At 55.0% G+C, this 21,606-nt stretch overlaps 1 protein-coding gene across 3 annotated transcripts in view; it reads left to right on the forward strand.

Annotated features, from left to right (window-relative positions):
* SRGAP3 (SLIT-ROBO Rho GTPase activating protein 3) overlaps positions 1-20,038 on the forward strand; it is a 73,400-nt gene extending 53,362 nt beyond the window's left edge. The window contains exons 9-22 of one of the 3 annotated variants that reach the window (XM_053953580.1): positions 112-309; positions 1,570-1,654; positions 2,165-2,192; positions 5,469-5,499; positions 6,138-6,198; positions 6,573-6,650; positions 7,660-7,794; positions 10,136-10,241; positions 11,142-11,369; positions 12,301-12,380; positions 14,539-14,719; positions 15,267-15,416; positions 15,853-16,180; positions 17,192-20,038. In XM_053953580.1, the coding sequence (XP_053809555.1) occupies positions 112-309; positions 1,570-1,654; positions 2,165-2,192; positions 5,469-5,499; positions 6,138-6,198; positions 6,573-6,650; positions 7,660-7,794; positions 10,136-10,241; positions 11,142-11,369; positions 12,301-12,380; positions 14,539-14,719; positions 15,267-15,416; positions 15,853-16,180; positions 17,192-17,608 (2,106 nt within the window). In that variant the 3' untranslated portion in view covers positions 17,609-20,038. Of the gene's footprint in view, positions 1-111; positions 310-1,569; positions 1,655-2,164; positions 2,193-4,064; positions 4,168-5,468; positions 5,500-6,137; positions 6,199-6,572; positions 6,651-7,659; positions 7,795-10,135; positions 10,242-11,141; positions 11,370-12,300; positions 12,381-14,538; positions 14,720-15,266; positions 15,421-15,852; positions 16,181-17,191 lie in introns of those variants that run through there. The other 2 variants (XM_053953579.1, XM_053953581.1) reach the window with 2 other exon arrangements.
* Positions 20,039-21,606: the final 1,568 nt, after the last annotated feature.

Consider the following 21,606-nt stretch of genomic DNA (forward strand, 5'->3'; position numbering starts at 1 on the left):
TGCAGCCAGTGCTAGCCCAGGACTCAGGAGCTGCCTGTTGAGTCTTGTTTAGGCTCAAGATGTGCCCTTTTTCCAGTCTGCCTCAAGCCCACGCTGTCCTGTTTCTGATAGGTACGGAAAACGCTGGATGCCACGATGCAGACCTTGCAGGACATGCTGACAGTGGAAGATTTTGATGTTTCAGATGCCTTCCAGCACAGCCGCTCCACTGAGTCAGTCAAATCAGCTGCATCAGAGACCTACATGAGCAAAATCAACATTGCCAAGAGGAGGGCCAACCAGCAGGAGACCGAAATGTTCTATTTCACTGTGAGTCTCAGCTCAGGCATACAGGACACAAAGCATTAATTGCCAGGGCTGAGGCCCAGTTAAGTGCTCATTAGTGAAGAGCCAGAACCAATTCAGTCTCTTTAAGTACTTGTCTTCTGTCAGATTTGGGTCTGGAATGCATTTCAGTGGCAGGGCACTACACAGGGACTGACAATCCAGTGCCTGCCTGTTTTTCTCTTTGAAGGAACAACTGGAGCAGCCAGATGAGATTCAAAACTTATGAGTGGAGTAGGAGAGGCTCAGAGCAGGATGCAGACTCCAGATGGCCTCACCATGGGCCACCATCCATGGTTGCTTCAGGAAGGCCTTCAGGACTGTGAACTATGAGCCAAGTCTTCCTCTGTAGCCTTTACAGCTTAAATGTGCCCTTGGCCCACGGATGAGCTGAAGCCACTCACATGGCAAGGAGGGCACAAAGCTGGGCTGTGGTGTGTGTGCCTGCCCTGCAGCCCTCATGCTGCACTCCCAGGCAGGGCTCAGGTCTCTGTTCTGATACCTGAAATACAGGCAAAGGCCATGAGTTCACCACAAGTCTCCCTTATTTTAGTGTGGGCCACAGCCTACAGTTAACAGCATCTTGTGATGTATTACATATGCACAGAAGAGCTTCTACTTTCTCTTAATAATGTTATTGTAAATTGGGGGGGGAAATGCAATTTTCATTTGGAATTGTGCTTGGGATTACTTTTATGCAGAGATGTACTTTTTGCAGAGATTTGATCTTTCCCATCCTCTTGTCTTCCATTTTCCATTTCTTGTCTCCCTCTCTGCTCTCACCTGTGTAATGCCTTGCTCTGGAGTGTTCCTGGGTGTCTGACAGCCTCCCTGGGGGATGGCAGTTGTTCTGCACAGTGTCACCTGCTGCAAGGGGCACCCGGCAGTCCCTGCCTGCCAGGGCTCAGGCACTGGGAGTTCTTGCTTGCCACTGTTGCTTTGCACAGAGGCGAAGCCTTGGCAGTGCAGGAAAGCTGCTTTGATTTCCTAGGCTGTTCCCAGAAGCCTGACAAAAGAAAGGCAGCTTTGAACTCTTTGTTCCTCCCTGCGTTCCCAGGCAGGAGGGGCAGCTCCAAGGAGACCAGGCTAATAAGAGCATCAGGGCAGTGGCTGGAGCAGGGAGAAGTGATCAGACCCTGCTGAGCCCTGTGGAGCAGCTGGTGCAGCCTCCTGAGCCCCCCGGCAGCAGTGAACGTCCATTAGGGGCTGTGGTGCTTAACCCACCCCTTTGTTCTTTAATTCCAGAAATTTAAGGAGTATCTGAATGGCAGTAACCTCATCACAAAGCTCCAGGCTAAACACGACCTGCTGAAGCAAACCCTGGGAGAAGGTGAGTTGGGGTCAGGTCCAGGGAGGGTCCTCCCATCACCTGAGAGGGTTTAAACCACGTGTCATCTGTCAGCCTCCCCGTGTGTGTTCTCCTGAGTGACTGTGCCTGGCTGCTGCTGCTCAGGCTAACCAGTGGCATGCAGAACCATGATTTCCTTGGATTACTCGTCCCACTTTTCTTTGGAAGTGCACATGGAGAAATCTCTTTGAATCTGATACTGTGTGCTGAAGTGCTGGGTTACTTCTCCAGCAGCAGAGATTGCTACTCACTCCCACCCTCTGCCTCTTTCCTTCCTCTTCCTCTTCTCCCTCCAGATTTCTAATCTGTCTTTTAATGGTGGGGGCACCAGGTGGCCATCTCTCCTCCCCAAATGCAGCTTCTCTCTGCTGGAAGCCTTTCCTTGGGGTGTAGGAACCAGCAGTGAGGGTGTGAGCTCCTGTGCAGCTGTGCCCTGCAGTCCTTTGCTGGTGGCTGATGTGGAGGGATGATGGGATCTTGTGTTTCTTACAGGTGAAAGGGCTGAGTGTGGAACAACCAGGTGAGCACTTTCTTCCCCTTACTTGCTCCTGGGGAGGGCTGGCGCTGGCAGGAGGGGGCTGTGGGAAGGGGTTTGCTTTGCTACTGGTGCAGCTTGGTGGGGTTCAGTTACCCACCTCCAGCCCCCCTGTGCTGGCGGGCTGGCAGTGCCTGTGCCCCACATCCTGCTTCCCAGCTGCATGGCCTGGAGTGCTGGGATCAGGGGGATGGCAAGCAGCCCTTGGTTCTGCTGCAGTGTGGTTTCTGGCTGCCTGGCTCTGATGTGCCTGGATGAGCTTTGTCAGCACAGTGCAATGCCCTGGAGCGTAGCTGAGGTGGGGTTGTGTTCAGACAGGGTGACACAAAGGTGTCCGCTCACTCCCTGCCATCCCTCTTCCTTTGAGGGCTTTAATATGTCCCTGAAATCCTCTCCCAGCTCTGGCTGCTTTACCTGTGAGTGCAGAGCATGCCTGTATCACAGGCTTCATCCCTCTACTGCAGGAGATAGGGCTGGGGCAAATGTGACAGGGAGGAGGCTTTGATCCGTGTCCAGTCCGTGAAGCATCTCCACAGAGCTGCAGTGGCTTGTTTGGAGTGTGCTGGTGTTCTGACACAGGCCAGCAAAGCCTCCAAACAGCTCCCTAGAGCGTGCACGGCCTCTCTGTGTGTCAGCTTGTTCCAACCTTGTTTGTGTTTAATAAAATTCATAATACCAGCAAGAAAAAGCTCCGTTCCCTGTCAGAAGTGGTGAAGCAGATGGTGCAGCCTGGGCTGCCTTGCCAGGCAGGAAGGAGGCTCCTTGTGCTGCCAGCACCAGCCCCAGTGGCATCAGGGCAGGGCACCGAGGTGCTGTCAGGACAGACAGGGACCTTCAGAGAGCAGGGGCTGTGCAGTGTGGCACTCTGAGGAGCTGAAATGGCCCTGCTCCCCGGTGCCCTGGGGCCCCAGGTGTGAGTGCAGGGCCCTGGCTGGGGGCTGCAGGCACAGTCCCTGCAGTGTGTGGGGCAGGGCTGCTCCCAAGGGCAGCATCACCTCTGCTCCTCAGTTACCCCTCAGAGGAGTGGCTGGAAGCTGTAGCAGTGTAGAGTCAAGTTGCTTAATTAGAGGCATCTGATTAAGGAACCAGCAGACCCCTGCTGTCCCTGTGAAGTGTCCACGTCTGTTCCATGAGATCTTCTGCATGAAGGCTCCCAGCACCCGGTTTTGTGTGTGTTTGCAGTCATGTTCTCTCCCCTGCAGACATCAGTACAGCCTGGGCCAGAGGGCAGGGCAGAAATCTGTTTGGGATTTTGTAGTGTTTTTCTCCTTTTTCTAGATCTAGACACTGAATGTCCTTCATTATCCAGAGGAATTGGACTGGGAGTAGCAGTCCAGTGTCCTCAGCACTGCACTGAAAGCTGTCACAGGCTTCCCTGCCCTCTGGGTCACTAGCAGTGGGAGGGTCATCCCCATCCCTGGGATTCCAAACAGAAGTCAGATTCAGCAATGTGGAGACATTCCCACTGTCCTCATTCTGGCCTCTTTGTGTGAGCAGAATGAAATCTGCTTAGGAACAAACAGGACTACGCCAGCGTTTCCTGGGGTAGCTGTGGTTTATTTTGGATGTATCTCCTCAGCTGCTCTTGGTGCCTCTTCAGGCTGAGGGAGCGCTGAGCTGGCGGTGGTGGGAGGCAGGTGTTGAATCCACCAGTGCTGTTGGTTCCCTGCTGGAGTGGTGTCTGTGTGGGACACGTTGGTGTCAGTGGCTGCAGCGTGCGTGGAGCCGCACATCACATCCTCACAGAGGGACTCTTCTGCTTGATTTCTTATTCTCAGTTACAGCCTGTGAGATCTCACCCTGTCTTTGCATTTATGTTGGTGTTTTGTTGATTTATTTTGTTCCATTTTCTCCCAGGCCCCCATGTCTTCCCCCTAAGCCACAGAAAATGAGGAGACCTAGGCCTCTCTCAGTCTATAATCATAAACTCTTTAACGGCAATATGGAAACATTCATTAAGGTACTTGCTGGCTTGCAGTAGGAGTGTCTGTGAACGCTGGGAATGGAATGGTGGCTTTCCTGTCCTGGCTGCTTGCCATCCTCAGGGGTCCCTCTGGCCCACCTGCACCCAGCTGGTGCGGCCAGCACGGCTTTGCCTCGGTGATGATTTCTCTCCATAGCTCCCCTCGTGTTCCTGGTGTTCCTGCCCCATCAGCTGCGTGCCCCAGACCCCAGCCATGGCTGGTGGCCATGTGCACAGTGAGGCAGTCCTGGCTGAGTGTCCTCATTGTCCTGCTGCTGCTACCCATCCTGGGAAGAACGATTACACAAGCTCAGCCCAGCCCTCAGAGGAACAACAGGCACACCCCCCTTCCTCTTTTTGATGGTCATCCATCCTTGTGGCTGAGAAGGAAGATAAAATTACCCCAGAAAGTGTTTCCCACTTTCAAGGACTGCCAGCCTGGGGTAGAACTCCTGTTGGAGGGCAGACAGGTGACCCTCAGCCTTGCACAGAAATACATCAGTGACCCCCAGCCCAGCTGGCTCATCCCCTGCCAGCTGCGGGCAGTGCTGTCCTGTAATCCTGCTCTGGAGAAAGCTTCAGTGAAAACACTTTGGGAAGCTGTAAAGACACACTGCTGGATTAGGTGACTAATAGGTGTCATCTGGCTGGGGCTTACTGCCTCCAGCCCAGCCCTAAGCCCGAGGGCAGGGTCTGTGCACAGCACCAGCACGGGGAGTGCTGGCCCCGCCGGCAAAGCCTGTAATCCCGTTAGGATTTGTGATTACTCCTGACTTAAACTGGTTTTTAAAAAAGTAATGCTCATTAAATCCCAGCCTGTTCAGCACTGAGGAGGAGGAATTACCTGCTCTGGAAATCCATCTGAGCAGGAGGGTCCCGTGCTAGCAGAGACCCTCTGGGGGATGGCTGCCTGCCCTTGGGGTGTACAGCCTCCCACTGGCAGCTGCCCAGGTGTCCCCTGGTCACCAGTGCCCCCATGGCTGCCCCGTGCCCCCCTCAGAGCCTTGCCTTTGCCCCAGGCAAGGTCTGTCCCTCTCCTTGGGCTCCTGGGAAGGCCACAGGTTCGGACAGGGAGGAAATCCGAGAGGCTGTCGCTGCAGGTTGCTGAGGCTGGGGTGCAGCGTGCCCAAGGGGTTTGGGAGGGAGGGTGGGCATCCCAAAGGCCTGTGTTGGCCCTTGCTAAGCTGCCATTGCATTTGAGCATTCATGGCCTCCGAAGGAGATGCTTACCTCTAACTGAACTTATCCCTGCTTAATCTATTCTCTTTTTTCCACTCTGCTGCTTTTTTTGTGCTCAGAGGAAGGAGGAATGCACGAACGAGGAATCAGGTACTTACTGGAGACCCATCTGTGAGACAGAGGGAATTGCCCAGAGATGCCACTGTGCTCTGCTGGAAAAACCACCAGAATCCCAAAGAGAAATGTGTCCACTTGGGCTGTCAGGCGTGGCCTACAGTCCCCTTGAGCTTCTGCCACAAGGGGCCTGGGAAGAAGCCAGAATTCACCACTGGTTCAGACTCAGGCACTTCATTCCATACCCAGTGGTGTTTGTTGGGTTTTTTAGCACCTGCTGACAATGGCTCTTTGGTGGAAATACTGTTGTAAGCTGTGTTATGGGCAGCTTATTCCATCAGCCAGGTATAGCACAAGTTTTCTTTGAGCTCAGTGTTCCACCTTTGGGGTGGAATAGCTGTGATCCCTCGTGGCAGTCTCCTGTCTGAGCCAGACAAGGAGCAGCAATGTTTCACACACTTCACTGACAGCTTTCTTGGGTGTTTTTGGCTGTACATGGTTATCCTCAGCGCTCTTTGATGGCTCCATGTTTGTAACACCTCCTTTCCTGCCTGTCCTCTTACTAAACTCCACAGCATTAATTTTCAAATCTCTGGTTTTGAAATCTTTAATGCATTTCCCATGCTTTAGCAATAAACCAGTAACTTTTTCTCTTTTCCTTTCCTTTCCTGAAGGATTCAGGTCAGGCCATTCCACTTGTCGTAGAAAGCTGCATCCGCTACATCAATCTGTATGGTGAGTTGGCTCAGTATAGCCCCAGGAGCCTGCCAAGGAATGAAGCACTTTATTGTACTGTGAGCAGTGAGAGCCAGCAGGGACTCCTGGAGTGCCTGCACTCTGTTCCCATGGGCTCAGCTTAGAATTCCAGTGGCACTGGCTGACTGGCCAGCAGTGAGGTTTTACCAGCACGTGCCCAGGTTAAATTGTTCACTTGGGCCACGAGCCCTTTCAGCACCTTGCTGGAGAATATGAGCAGAAGTGAGGTGCAGCAGGCTGTCCCTGCTTGGTTCAAGCCTGTCTGGTGCATCGACCCTGGGTTCTGCTGTTTTGGCCTGCAGGTATTGCCCAGCAGTCCCAGAAATCTCTCCTAAAGCACTGTTCTCTTCCAGGCCTCCAGCAACAGGGCATCTTCAGAGTCCCTGGCTCCCAGGTGGAAGTCAACGACATCAAGAACTCGTTTGAGAGAGGTGTGTAGCTGGGGTGTGCAGGCACAGCAGGATGCCCTGCCTGAGCAGGGATCCTTGTGGGAGGTGGCGTGTGCTGGGTGCATTACCAGGGTGTAAAGCCTGTGTTAAAGCCCTTTGTGCTGTGAGACATGAGCAGGTTTTATCCCTTCTGGCTTTCCCAGTGTTGTGTCTCTGGCAGTAGTGAAGAGTTACCCAGGGAAGGAGTATGAGAAGTAGGGGTGCGTGCAGAGGTCTTTTCCACAGTCATTAAAAACACAAGAGCCATAAAAGAGTTTGCTGGGGACCCTTGTCCATCCTTCCTGCAGCAGTTTGCCAAGGGAGGCACAGCATTCCCTGCACCTGGTGCCAGTGCTGGCTGTGGAGGTGCCTGAATCTGCTGAGAAAATCACAGGATGCCAGGCCAGTGAGAAAGGGAAAGCAGTCCTGCTGTCCTGAGTGGAGGGGAGCTGTGACAGGGACAGTCCTGCTGGGAATAGTGACCCTTAATCCTTGAGCAGCACTGGAAGGATCAGGATGAAGGTGGATGGGCCAATGGATAAGGCAGTGTTAGGATTGTCAAAGGCTGGAGGATTTGCACATCCAATTTAAGGTGAATTAGTACCCAAGTCTCGGGGGCACTGAAAGCCTTTCACAGATTTAAGGCAGTACAAAGCTATCCAGAGCCATTGGGTCCATTCCAGAGGTGCAATTTATCCTCCAGCCAAGCCTGTCCTCTCAGCCTCTCACTCAGTGTCATTCAGACCTCCTCAGCTTTCTGGGCTGGTGCTGTAAATGGAAGGAATGCACTGAGCTGGAAATGGTGAAGGAGAAACAACCAAATATCATCCTTGTCCTCAGGAAAGATTTGAAATCCCCCAGTAAAACTAGTTTTCAGGAAAAATCAGCATTGCCATTGCACATGAGGAGGGTTTCTGAACCCTGGGAAATTTGGGTGTTCCACAAGAGGAAAACCACTTGTGTTAGTCCAGCTTGATGGTGATGCAGGATATAAAACCTTTTCTCTGGGCAGGTGAAGACCCCCTCGCTGATGACCAGAACGAGCGAGACATTAACTCGGTGGCTGGAGTCTTGAAGCTGTATTTCCGAGGACTGGAAAACCCCCTCTTTCCTAAGGAAAGGTTTCAAGATTTGATATCTACTATAAGTAAGTACTTGTGACAGCTCTTCCTGGAGAACTGGGTGGGACGAGAGAAGCACTAGATGGGGGCAGGTGCAGAGTTTGCAGACAGGGGTTTCTGCTGTGAGGAGGGTGGCAGGTGGGCAGTGGGAGCTGCTAGGAAAGGATGTCAGGAGTGTGCACTGGCAGCACTGGCGGGAGGGAGAGGGGAAATTTCTTCTCTGGGGGGAACGAAGGAGGCACAATGACCTTGAAGTTTCAGAGGTGATGGAAGTGCTGCCCATTTTGGCTACGGGGTGATTTCATGTTACAGGAGAGATGCTGGGGTCGTTTGGGGTTGGGGTGTCTCAGATCTAGGGGCACCAACAGGGGAACATCTGCTCAAGGCCTTCTCTTGGCTTCACTGCCCATGGTGCTTTCCCCCTTCTGAACGTGCATGTTCATAACTGCTGGGGTCTGGTGATGCTGAGGGAGGCAGGTGATGCCTGGAGGGATGGCACAGGGATGGGCCTGTACCAGAGCAGAGGAGTGGGTTCTGATTTCTCAAGAACAGTTGTTTTATGTAGTAGCTTTAGGACATTCACTGTTGCTATTCAGTTTTGATGCGTAAAGCAGCACAGCACTCATGTGGGACAGACAAAGGAAGGTGGTTCTGCACCAGTTCCATGCCCTGGACAGGGATTTGCAGTTTGGCTTGTGCTTTCTCTGGCTGCCCTCCACAGGGGCTGCAGAGCTGGAAGCCTGAGGGCACAGCCTGGGAGAAGGGGATGGGTCCCCTCTGGTGCCAGAATGTGCTTGGTGATGTGGCTGCCTGTGTGCTTGCAGATAGGCTTGTGTTTGACCATCCCTAATTAATGCAAATTTGCACAATTTATTAAGCTTTTGGGAATGTTTTTGCAAACATCATCTGTTAATTTTCTGGGTGTTATTCTCTTATCTCTCTCTTTTTCCCATTTTTACAAGAATCTTCCTTTTCCTCATCTTTCTCTTCCTGCTGCTCTTGCAACCTTTTGATTAAGGATATATTTAAAATAAATTTAAATGCCTTGTTCCTGTTAAAAATCTGCCCTGCAGTGCAGCTGTCTGTGCCACACAAATACACATAAACACGGGCTGCACACTTAGTGTCTCAGCCTAAGCAGGGGGAAGAACTTTTCTTTTTGTTCTTGGAGGGCTGGAGGTTTATGTGGAAGCTCCTCAAAGGCACAAGGGCAATAGACAGGTCAAAAAGCACTTTCCAGAGTCCACATGGGGCTGTCCTTGTGTGTGCAGTGGTCATTGGTACCCTGTTAATTCCATGTGCCCAGTTGAAACATTTTGCTCCAGGAGAAAGGCAAGTGTTTTGAGAGTTTGTTCCTCTGGGTGTCAGAACAGATATCTATTGGCATAGGGCTTTATACAGTTTGTATTTAGTTGGTTTTTTTTTTAAGGAATATCCTCTTTTGTAAAACCAAACAGAAAAATTAGAGAGCCCAGCAGGCAATAATGGGATAAATCAAATGGAAAAATTCCCCATGTGAAATACTACAAAGCTTTCCATCTTGGTGTTGAGGCCAGATTTTGCTCAGAATTTTGATGAAATGGCAGCCTAGCTACATGTTGTCAGTGAACTTTATTGTGATTAGCAAATGGCATAGTTTGAGCCAGAACAAGCACTTCTGTGTGATCTGCCTGCTCCAGAAAAGCTCTGGTGCTTGTCCTCTGCTTCCTGTGCAACAGCAGCCACAGGATTAACTCTCTGGAGAGCTAGCTTAGGGCAGGACAGCCCTGAGCCACCCCTTCCCTTGGGAGGGAGCAGGTGTCTGATGGCAGCTCCGGGCTCTGCACCCCTGTGGAGTGGAGAGCAGCCAATCTGAAAGTACTGGCTCAGCACTGGTTCAGATAACCTGTTTCCTAGGAGCTCCTAATTCCTGTTCAGAGCAGCAGGAGATGGGAGCAGAAGGGCTTAGAAGGATCCAGTGCATAACCCAGAAGGGTAACCTGAATAAAAACCTCATTTAAAAATCTGCCCTAGAAAATGAAGCAGTGCTCTGTTTTCAGTGCCACATTGACTCAGGCTTTTGAGGAACAGAGGAGTTGTTGAGGAATGAAATGAATAATGCATAAACATTTATTTTAAAAATAAACCCACGGAAATGTCTTTATTTGCTGTTCGTACTGCATCTGAACATACGAATTCCCTGCTGGAGGAGCAGTGTCCCCCATTCTCTTCCTGCACCTTAGTGCCAGACTTACAGATGACCTCTGGAGACAGGCTTTTGTTTTCCTCACTTACTGGGCCACTAGATCTGGAGCAAGTCCCTCTGGTGCTGAGCTGTCTGGTCCTGAAAAGGTTTTTAAGGATGTGCTTTCTATCCCTGTGTTCCAGAAATTGAGAACCCTGCAGAGAGAGTGCACCAGATCCAGCAGATCATTGTCACTCTGCCTCGGGCTGTCATCGTGGTCATGAGATACCTCTTTGCTTTCCTTAACCAGTGAGTCTGTTTTCCTGCTTCACCAAGTTCCTCCTTGCCGTCCCCTTTGCCAGGGCGTCCCCGTTTTGCTGCACGAGTCCCTTCTGGCACTGCCATGGGGAGTCGTGCCTCGGTTCTTCCCGGCCTTGCTGCGCCGTGGCTGTGCCGGGAAGGGACAGCTCGGTGGCGGTGTGTCCTGGGGCAGTGTGTCCTGGGGCGGTGGGCTCCGGGGCGGTGGGCTCTGGGGCAGTGTGTCCTGGGGCAGTGGGCTCCGGGGCGGTGGGCTCCGGGGCGGTGGGCTCTGGGGCAGTGTGTCCTGGGGCGGTGGGCTCCGGGGCGGTGGGCTCCATGGTGGTGTGTCCTGGGGTGGTGGGCTCCGGGGTGGTGTGTCCTGGGGCGGTGGGCTCCGGGGCAATGGGCTCTGGGGCAGTGGGCTCCGGGGCAGTGGGCTCCGGGGCAATGGGCTCTGGGGCAGTGTGTCCCGGGGCAGTGTGTCCCGGGGCGGTGGGCTCTGGGGCAGTGTGTCCTGGGGCAGTGTGTCCTGGGGCAGTGTGTCCTGGGGCAGTGGGCTCTGGGGCAGTGTGTCCTGGGGCAGTGGGCTCCGGGGCGGTGGGCTCCAGGGCGGTGGGCTCCATGGTGGTGTGTCCCGGGGCGGTGGGCTCCGGGGCAATGGGCTCCGGGGCAGTGGGCTCCGGGGCAGTGGGCTCCATGGTGGTGCATCCCAGGGCAGTGGGCTCTGGGGCAGTGGGCTCTGGGGCGGTGGGCTCCGGGGCAGTGGGCTCCGGGGCGGTGGGCTCCATGGTGGTGCATCCCAGGGCGGTGGGCTCCGGGGCGGTGCGTCCCGGGGCGGCGCGCTCCGGTGGGAGGTTTTCCCAGCTAGCAGAAGGTGGCACGGCAGCTCCCTCACACGTGTGCTTGCAGCTTGTCGCAGTACAGCGATGAGAACATGATGGATCCCTACAACCTGGCCATCTGCTTCGGGCCCACGCTGATGCACATTCCTGACGGGCAGGATCCGGTGTCCTGCCAGGCCCATGTCAATGAGGTCATCAAAACCATCATCATTCACCACGAGGGCATCTTCCCCAGCCACCGAGAGCTGGAAGGGCCTGTCTACGAGAAGTGCATGACCGGAGGGGAGGAGTACTGGTGAGCTCTCTGCAGGGTTCCTGGGTACAGACATCATCAGGCTCTTACACACTGAGCCATTTGATTGAGTCTTACCAGTCAGAGCAGGCAGTTTCACCGGGTATTTCATTTTCTTGTGTTGACTCAGTATGTTAAACCTCAGAAATATACATCAGAAGAAACTTCTTCCAGGGCAAATACTCATACTAGTGAAGGTTTTTTTGAGCTGCAGATCTACAGAAGTGTGTTCAGCAAAACAGAATTTTAGGTAAATTCTATCCAAATTCCTCCTAGGCTGGAAATTTTGAGTAAAGACCCAAAGTTCTGTCATAATTTGCTGGTTGGATGAAGTCCCTTGGCCCGAGGTTACCCCAAACCTTCCAGTTCTCTTTGTTGCTGGAATTCTAGCCCAACGTTCAGGTCTGGGTTTAACAAACCAGGATCAGTAACATACTTGAGCTGATTTTCTACAAATCTCATACATTCCTGAGACCTCTCATGCCTTATACTAGTCACCTGCCACCATCCTTCCTGGTGCAGCAGAGGAGCTAAAGCAAAGGCTCACTGTGAATTAGGGAATGGGACATTTAACTTGCTGTCACTTTGTGTTAGTTTTGCCAAACTCCACTAAAGACACAAGAGCCAGCAGAATGTGACATTCTGGGCCTGGTGATCATGGTGCGAGTGTCTGCTGTTCTCAGCGAGTTCAGGGATCTGCTGTGATTTGAAATCAGAGAATCACAAATCACAGAATTAGTTAGGTTGGCATAGACCTCCAAGGCCGAGTCCAACCTTTGACCAAACACCACCTTGCTGCCTAGACACATCCAGTCGTTTCTTGTACACCTCCAGAGATGGGCATGCCACCACCTCCCTGGGCAGCATTAGGTGTGCTGAGTGTGTCAGGAGCAGTGTCATTTGCTGTGTGACAGCCATGTGTGTTCCTCTGCAGTGACAGCCCGCACAGCGAGCCGGGCACCATCGATGAAGTGGACCACGACAACGGGACGGAGCCGCACACCAGCGACGATGGTGAGGGGACCGAGCCGGGCTGGGCCCGTGCCTGCAGAGCTGTGCATGCAGCAGAGCAGCAGGCGCTGCGGCGCAGAGGCTGCACGGGCTGGCTGCAGGCAGGGCTGGGCTGCAGCGGGAGGCAGCGCTGTGCTCCCTGCGTGCCAGCAGCTCCAGCTGCGGGCGGGCGTTTGGGAAACGCCGCTGGCACTCCGTGGCTGGGCAAGCACGGCAGGGCTGGCTGCGGTGGAAGGGCCTGTGGAGCTGAGCACCTTCTGCTTCCGACAGCTGCTGCTGCCCTGGCACACACCTGCCCTGCAAGGCTGTGGGGAGGAGGAAGGGCTCACCTGGCAAGCGGGGCCACGGCTGGGGGAACGGCACAGGGAAGGGCATGGTGGGCCAGGCAGCTCCGGGCACAGGGAAGGGCACAGGGAAGGGCATGCAGGGCCAGGCAGCTCCGGGCACAGGGAAGGGCATGGTGGGCCAGGCAGCTCTGGGCACAGGGAAGGGCACGCAGGGCTGGGCAGCTCAGGGCACAGGGAAAGGCACAGGGAAGGGCACAGGGAAGGGCACAGGGAAGGGCACAGGGAAGGGCACACAGGGCCGGGCAGCTCCAGGCCTGCTCTCAGGTCCAGACAGGAGCCGACAGGCCTGGCAGAGGGAGGCAGGGGAGCTGCTGTGCAGCCAATTTCACACTTGGGTGGCCACGTTAATGGCTCCGATTGGGGTTTCCGAGTGATTAACTGTGGTGCCAAGTGTAGGGCAGAGGAGCAGCTGTATTTTGTGGATTTACATATTCCCTCTCCCCCTTGCCCTGCATACACTCCCTGCTGGTAGCTCAGCGTTGTGTCAGGGCTGTGGGAGCCCTCATGGCTCTGTCTCCTCCAGAACACTCTGTGTTGATCCTCCTGTGGTGTTCCCTGACACTCTGCCCTCATGTGGGGCTTGCTTAAGGTGGGGAACATGAATCTGCTGAAGTGGCCTGGCCCGTCCCAGGTGGGGCTGGAATGGGGCAAGGGTCTGATGCAGTGTCCTCCTTTGGTGTCCCCTCCTCCACGTGGGTTTGGTTCCTGAGCAGAGTGTCGGGTCACACACTGGTGGCTGCTGAGCCCACAGTCAGTAATGGGCAGAGCAAGTTTCCAGTTTAATGAGAATGAGGCAGGTCTGGAGGAACTGGGAGGGCTTGCCCTGTTTTGCTGTCACTTTCTGTCTGCCAGTCCCCAGGTGGGGATTGAAGTGATCCAGTGTCTCAGATAATCCAGGCATGCTAATGCTCCAGCAGTGGCAGGGGAGTGGCAGCAGTTCTGCCACCCAAGCAACGCACAGCGTGGGTCGCTCTGGTTAATGAGGAGAGAGACACTGTTGCTGCTTTGCAGTTGTTGCAATGGTTTCTTTAGGATTCAGTGTTCCCCAGCTGGAAACAGATCTGCATACGAGCCAGGCTCTTTCAGAGGCCCCTCAGTGCCCCTGGGTGTCCCAGCAGCTCCTGCTGTGACACCCTTGGCCAGAGGCTTAGAGGACCCTGGTATGCTCATGACCTTCCAAAATGAAGTTCTGCCTCAGCCCTCCTTTGTTTCAGGCCCTGAGCTCCCAGTTTGTGAGTCACAGGTGTTTGGTAGAGCTCACATTAGGAAAAGTGGGGAAACAGTGAGGCAGAGTGCTGCAGATGGCGGGGTGCAGAGCAGCTGCCTGGCTGGAGCTGGTATCATTATTTCCATGGGGATCCCCAAAGGGGCATTAGTTGCTCATCAATAATTCAGGCCAAACTGTCTCCAGGATAAGGAAGGGAGGAGAAGGTAAGTGGGGTTTGATCACAGCATCTGACACGGCTTGACAGAATCTCAGGCTGGAGGATAATGGGTTTCTGTAACCAAAGGCGGAAAGTGGGAATGTGGGTGAGGGTGCCATATGCACAGAGGGGGATTCCTGCTGCTCCCCATCTGCTTTGTAGCTGTTTGTAATTGTCGGTAGTTTATGAGTCTGAGAGAGGTCCCAGAAAGCCTGGAACAACAATAAGAATTGATCAGTCTGAAACCAAGAAGGCTTGTGCTCAGTGTGAGCTGCTCTGGGGACGCTGGGCGGCAGCAGCCCCGCTGCTCTGGTGAGGTGGCTCTCTAGGGCTCAGCCTCCCTTGTGTGCCTGAACTGAGCTGCTCTCGCTGTGCCTCTCTCCTGTGCAGAGGTGGAGCAGATTGAAGCCATAGCCAAGTTTGACTACATTGGCCGATCTCCACGGGAGCTCTCCTTCAAGAAAGGGGCCTCACTCCTGCTGTACCATCGGGCGTCGGAGGACTGGTGGGAAGGGAGACACAACGGGGTGGACGGGCTCATTCCCCACCAGTACATCGTGGTGCAAGACATGTGAGTAAAGTGAGGGTTGTTAAAATCACGTACTTGCACGAGGTCCACTTCAGTCACCTAAAATAATCAGTCGGCTTTGCAGTTTGTTTAATGACTTTGGTGAGGAATCTGCGCCTGTTCACGTCTCCCTCTCTGTGTGTTGGCTCCATTTGTTTCTCATTTGGGCTGATAAAGACCAGTACTAAACATTGTACCTCAGTGTACCTGGACCCCATCTCTCTTTGACTCCCCAGTGTGGTGTGACCCAGGCTTACCACCGGCCTTGTCCCTGTGAGCATTGGCCTGGATTGTTCAGTGCTCACCTGGCCTGTGGGCCGAGGCCCTTTGCAGGTGCTGCTTCTCTTACAAGTACTGTATCTGGAGTCATCACAGTGGCACACATCACAGGGGATGGGAAGGCAGATGTGCACTGTTTCCAGGTTCCCAGTGAAGTGGTGGCCGTGGTGCAGCTCCAGTTAAGAGTGTGGAGCTGCTGAGGCGGTGATGTTCAGATCGGCGTGGCTCCCCGGGGCACAGCCCTGTCACTGGTGTGGTGTCCTCTCCCCAGGGACGATGCGTTCTCTGACAGCCTGAGCCAGAAGGCAGACAGCGAGGCGAGCAGCGGGCCGCTGCTGGACGATAAAGCCTCCTCCAAGAATGACATCCAGTCTCCGACAGATCACATCATGGACTACGGCTTTGGGGGAGTGATGGGCAGGTAAGTCACATTCCTGTGACCGTGGAGGTGTCGCTGACGCAGGTGTGGACAGTCGGTGTGTGGGGTAGGGCACGATGGGAGGGAAAGCTCTAGTAAGCACTGCAGGGTAACAGGAGCTTGGAGGGGATTTCATGTGCACTGCTAATGGGGATTTAACAGTTATGGGGGATACAGGGGCCCTGGGATAGTGGAAGTGGGTTGAAACAAGATGACCTTTGAGGTCCCTTCCAACCCAAACTACTCTTATGATTTGATGCTGTCCCTTTCTTGGTGCTGGCTAAAGTATTTGTCTTCCCTCTTGCCTGAGTCTTCTGAAGCTGGCAGGCTGGAGTTTGGTCTGAGCTGGGCTCAGGGCTGAGCAGTTGCCTTGCAGCGTGTGGCCAGCCGCGGTGGGGCTGACAGACGCTGACCTGGTGCCGTGCTGGATTCTTTGCAGGGTGAGATTGAGGTCTGATGGTGCAGCCATCCCCCGGCGCCGCAGCGGGGGGGACACCCACAGCCCGCCCCGAGGGATGGGGCCTGGCCTAGACACCCCTCCTCGAGCAGCAGCCTGCCCCAGCAGCCCCCACAAGATCCCCCTCAACAGGGGCAGGATCGAGAGTCCTGAGAAGCGCAGGATGGCGACGTTCGGCAGCGCGGGCAGCATCAATTTCCCAGACAGGAAGGCCCTGGCTGACAGCCACCCTCTGAGATCGACCTGTGGGTCCACCCGGCACAGCAGCCTTGGAGATCAGAAATCCCTGGAAGCAGAGGCTCTTGCTGAGGTGAGAGGGCTGAAGGGGAGCTCACGGGGGAGTGTCTGGAGCCCCTTCACCTCAGACACCTCAGACACCAGCCTCAGGGCTGCTGGGTTTGGGTGTCCTGAGGCTTCTCTGGGAGAATATTTTCACTCATCATCTTAGGAGCTTAACAGAATGAATTGGAGCTAACTTGATAGTTATTTCTCTTCAGCTCATCCTTTGAATGTTACCTGAGGCTCACTGAGCATTTTGTAGGTGTTATAAAATTAAGGACTTGTCTACACCAGGACAGCATTAACTAGAGTGACTTTTCAAACAATTTACTCTGGTGCCTTAAATTGCTTCTCCAATGGTCTTGCTGAGTTAGTGGCCTTAATTAAGTTAAGGTGGATTTAGGCAAAGGCAGACTAGGGCCTCTCCATTTGTATGGGAGACCCCAGCACTGTAGCCATGGGTAGTAGTTAGTTCCCTGTGCACAGGCACTTCTGGTTGAACTGGGTTCACCTTCTGGGGGATCCCTGTGGAGCCTGGAGGTGGGTGGGCAGTGAGGGGCTGGAGCCAACCTCTCCTCGGCTGCCTCAGGCCTTGTTGCTGCCTCTCGTATATCCGTGGTGAGCTGCTCTTGTGCCACTCACTCCATAAACATGCGTGTGTGTCCCTGCCACGTGTCCTGTGGGCACAGGGCCATCAGAGTGCCCATACATCCAGTGGAGACTGCAGGGCCTCTTTGTGAGGGAAAACCAGCCTCAGTGCTGTGGGGGAGCTGTGTGGGCAGGCTGGTGTTCACCCATCACTCCTGCTGCTCAGGATTCGTGCGCTTTGGAGCCGGTGACTAAGCTCCTGCTGACCTGAGGAGCACAGGGCACCTTTGTGCAGCCAGTCTGGCCTTCACACCTTCTCCCAAAGCTCCTTTTTCCCTGGGAGCTCTTGGATCAGAGACCCCCTCTGCAGACACGCATGCCAGGACAGCGGGGTGGAGTGCGGGAGAGCAGGTGGTGCTGTGGCACAGCGCTGACGTTGCTTTGGCATTCCCAGGACATCGAGAAGACCATGAGCACGGCGCTGAACGAGCTGCGGGAGCTGGAGAGGCAGAACACGGCCAAGCAGGCGCCCGACGTGGTCCTGGACACGCTGGAGCCCATGAAGAACCCCCCGCTGGGCGCCGCCAACTCGGAGCCGGCCAGCCCGCTGCACACCATCCTGATCCGGGACCCCGACGCGGCCATGCGGCGCAGCAGCAGCTCCACCACCGAGATGATGACCACCTTCAAGCCGGCGCTGTCGGCCCGGCTGGCCGGGGCGCAGCTGCGGCCGCCGCCCATGCGGCCGGTGCGGCCGGTGGTGCAGCACCGCTCCAGCAGCAGCAGCAGCTCGGGGGTGGGCAGCCCCGCCGTCACCCCCACCGAGAAGCTGTTCCCCAGCAGCTCGGCAGATAAATCGGGCACCATGTAGGCCGGGGCGCGGGGACCGCGGCAGGAGAGCGGCACCCGGACGCCGGGAGCGGGGCGGGCGCGGCGGAGCCTCGCTGGGTGGGCAGGGGGGTCAGAGCCCCGCTTGGGGAGCCTCTGGGGAAGGAAACACGTGTGGGGCCTGGGCCTGGGGCTGTACCTACGTGTGTGTGTATGTACATAGGTGTGCACACACCCCATCCATGCAGAAACACTTCCCGAGCTTGCAGTCCTGCAGCAGGAGGAGATGGCCGGTCTACGAGTTGGCACTGGAGAACACACTCGGTGTAGAAGTATATATTCAAAACAAAGTGTACAGAATTCAGTGACTTTTTAAAACAGTAGATTTACCTCAGAAACTGGCTCTGAAATGTCCTCTCTTGAGACAGTGGGTTGGTCTGGGTTTCCAAGGCTGTCTGTGTGCACCTGGAAGCTCACACTGCAGCAGCTATGCGTCAAGCAATACAAGGCCATCCTGGAATTTATTTTCTGTACCTCTTGGCATTGAAAAAAGAAAAGGGATGGGAATACAGTGGGGTCTGTTCACCACTGCTGGGCTGTGGAGAAGAGCTGGAAATCCATACATGACCATGTCTGACCAGCCAGCTGGAGTCTTTCCAATCCTGAATCCTGAGATGTCTTCATGTGCCACGATGCCCTGGCAGCAGGGACAAAGCAAGGTGTGTGCCATGGATGGGAATGGACTGAAGTGAGTGTCATGAGTGGGACAGAGTGAGGTGTGTGCCGTCACCCTCGTGCAGGAGGAGGACGCTGCGCTGCACTGGGACTGTGGAACGCTGCTTCTCTGCAACTTCTCAGAGTGAGCAAGGACTAGTGACCAAACCTGTGCTAAAGCATGGAGTAACTTACAGAGTTTGGAGATTCTTCACCTCCCTTTCCCCACGTGCTTTTTCGTTTATTTTTTATCAAAACCCAACCCAATGGTCTCTTGAGAGTCAGACCTGAGCAGTGAGGAGGGGTCTCAGGTCAGAGTGGTTGTCCTGCATGAGAAGCATGAGCCGTGTTTGACCACATCAGATGCAAAACTGATCTGATGGGTGATACTTTGCACTTTCTGTACTGTACCATATAATACAACAGTTTGAGTTTATGCAAAGGAATCTACATTTTATTTTACCCAGAGAAAAAATATGCAGAAGGCTGGGGATTGCATGGTCCTGTGTGATAATCCAGACTCCTCTGTAAGCACTGACTCAGAGATGCTCCGTGCTTCTCCTGCAGCTTTTCCTTGTACAGATTTCCATGCAATGCCCCATGGTTTGATTTGGCACTTCCCCATGGTCACGTGCTGATGTCTCCTAACATTCATCCTTCCTCCCTGCTATCTCTGATCCTGCTGCTCTGTGCCTGGGCGAAGACGCCTGCAAGCCCTCCTGACTCACCCAGCGGCCACTTACCCTGCCCGGGGGCTTTGCTTTGTCCCCCCCCTCATCTCCCTCATCTCCCCAGCACTGCTGCAGACCTCGGCTCTGCAGGAGAAGCAGCCTGACTTCCAGAAGGCAGCAGAGGCACTGAGCAGGGCGGCAGAACCCGTCAGTGCTGCCGTGGCTGGCGTCTCCTCGGCTGGGGAGCTGCCACGTGCGCAAGGCTGCCTGCACCTTCACAGCTGTACCTCTGCACTTGCCCAGCTGCACCCCCACATCTGCCCCTCCGCAGCTGCACCCCTGTGCTCCGGGCACAGAGTGACGTTGCGGGCCGTGGGACCGGCTGGTGCCTGTCCCGTGCCCGTCGCACGTGTCCCCTCACGCCCCGCTCTGCCAGCCCTGTAAATATCGCTGTACTCGCTTAACTGCTCGAAAGTAACTGTTAACCTGTAAACTGTACAAAAATAGGCTACAGTTAGATAAAGCCAATGCCACTCAACAACTCTTTGCACTTAGTAGGTAGCTCGATGTAAAAATAAACCCAGTAATAATAATAGTAATCCCGAAGGGAAGCGAAGCCGCCGGCACGCCTCGCAGAGCCCGTGGGGAGCAGCTCTGCCCATGTCCCTCCCTCCCTGTCGCGTGGCAGGGCAGGCGGCGTGTGTGCTTGTCTGTGACCGTCCTTGGCGTTTGGTTCACGTTGGTGTTTATTTCTCCATCGTCCCCGTTCCTGGCACAGCCCCTGGCCACCGCCCAGCCCGGCACAGCGGCTGCAGATGTTCAGCCAGGCTGAGCTGGTCAGGGACCTGTGCTGGGGGGGAAGGACCCATTTGGCACGAGTGCCGTGTGTCCATTGCAGTAATTATTACTTTTGTTTCCATTTAGTTCCTGGAGAACATTCACTTTGCCAGTTTTCTGTTTTTTGTATGTTTTCTGAGATGAATTGAGAGCAAACTCATCTTCATTAGGGGTTTTATTTCCTCCCTTACTTTTGACCATACGGTACAAATTCCAGTGTCTTTCTATTAAATTATTGCCTTTCATTTTTCTTTGTTTTGTTTTGTTGTGGGTTTTTAATACAATTGTTTTCTTATCTTTAAGTGCCTTTTTGAGCACCAAAACAAACAGTTGGAGTTCAGGCCTGGGGGCTGTGCACACATGGGTTCGTCTGGGCAGTTGTGTTGTGCTGGGGGTGGTTGCTATTAAAGTCCTTCCATTTTTCTGTTTAATGAAAAGGGAACCAAGACTTTTTGTTGGAGAATAAACTCCCCCTTTGTAATATGGTATTCCAAGTGTAGTTTTAACTACTGTAAATTTAAGGGAAGAAATGTATTTTTCTGTAAGCGAACTTGGCACAAAATTGAACCACATTCGTTGTAGGAGCATCATAACTGGAACTCGCTCATGGTTTGTGAGTGACTCCGATCCTCGGTACCCGCCTGAGGGCACGGACTGTGCGTGGGCTTCAGAGTTCAGAGCTTCACTGTGACAACCCACGGCCGAGCTGCCGCCGGAGCCAGGGTGGGGTGAGCTCTGCCCCGGGCCTGCTCAGGGCAGCCGTGTCTCTGCTGTGCAGAGCGAGCTCTGGGCTCGGCTCCCACTGCCCTGCCCCGTCCAGCCCACCCGTCCCTGCTGTGGCCATGGCCCTGCCGTGGGGCTGAGGGGACCACGGTGTCACCATGGCCCTGCTGAAGGGAGCACGGTGTCACCATGGTCCTGCCGTGGGGCTGAGGGGAGCGTGGTGTCACCATGGCCCTGCTGAGGGGAGCACGGTGTCACCATGGCCCTGCTGTGGGGCTGAGGGGAGTGTGGTGTCACCATGGCCCTGCTGAGGGGAGCACGGTGTCACCATGGTCCTGCCATGGGGCTGAGGGGAGTGTGGTGTCACCATGGCCCTGCCATCCATCCCTGCCATGGCCATGGCCCTGCCGTGGGGCTGAGGGGACCACGGTGTCACCATGGCCCTGCTGAGGGGCTGAGGGGAGCATGGTGTCACCATGGCCCTGCTGTGGGGCTGAGGGGACCACGGTGTCACCATGGCCCTGCTGAGGGGAGCACGGTGTCACCATGGTCCTGCCATCCATCCCTGCCATGGCCCTGCCATGGGGCTGAGGGGAGCGTGGTGTCACCATGGCCCTGCTGTGGGGCTGAGGGGAGTGTGGTGTCACCATGGCCCTGCCATCCATCCCGGCCATGGCCCTGCCGTGGGGCTGAGGGGAGCGTGGTGTCACCATGGCCCTGCTGTGGGGCTGAGGGGAGTGTGGTGTCACCATGGCCCTGCCATCCATCCCAGCCATGGCCCTGCCGTGGGGCTGAGGGGAGCGTGCTGGCACCCCGCCCTGCCCTGGACAGACCCTGCGCGCGGAGCCGGGGCGGCCGTGACTGCACTTTGTTCCTTGGGCTGCGGTCCCTGGTAGGTCGTTGTTGTATCCCAGGTGTGCTGTTGAGCTAGCAGTGTTGTGGTTCTCGCGGGGCGGCAGTAGATGTCCCGATCTGACTTGCTTTGCGTGGCTGGGCTGCGAGGTCTGGTGGGGACGGGGTTGGTTGTGCCGGGAGGCCGTGGGAAACCGCCGGCTGCTGCCCACTGCACCGGTCATCCTCCTCCTCCTCTTCCTCC

Source organism: Vidua chalybeata, chromosome 12 (assembly GCF_026979565.1).
Source record: "Vidua chalybeata isolate OUT-0048 chromosome 12, bVidCha1 merged haplotype, whole genome shotgun sequence".
In the NCBI taxonomy this organism is placed as follows: domain Eukaryota; kingdom Metazoa; phylum Chordata; class Aves; order Passeriformes; family Viduidae; genus Vidua; species Vidua chalybeata.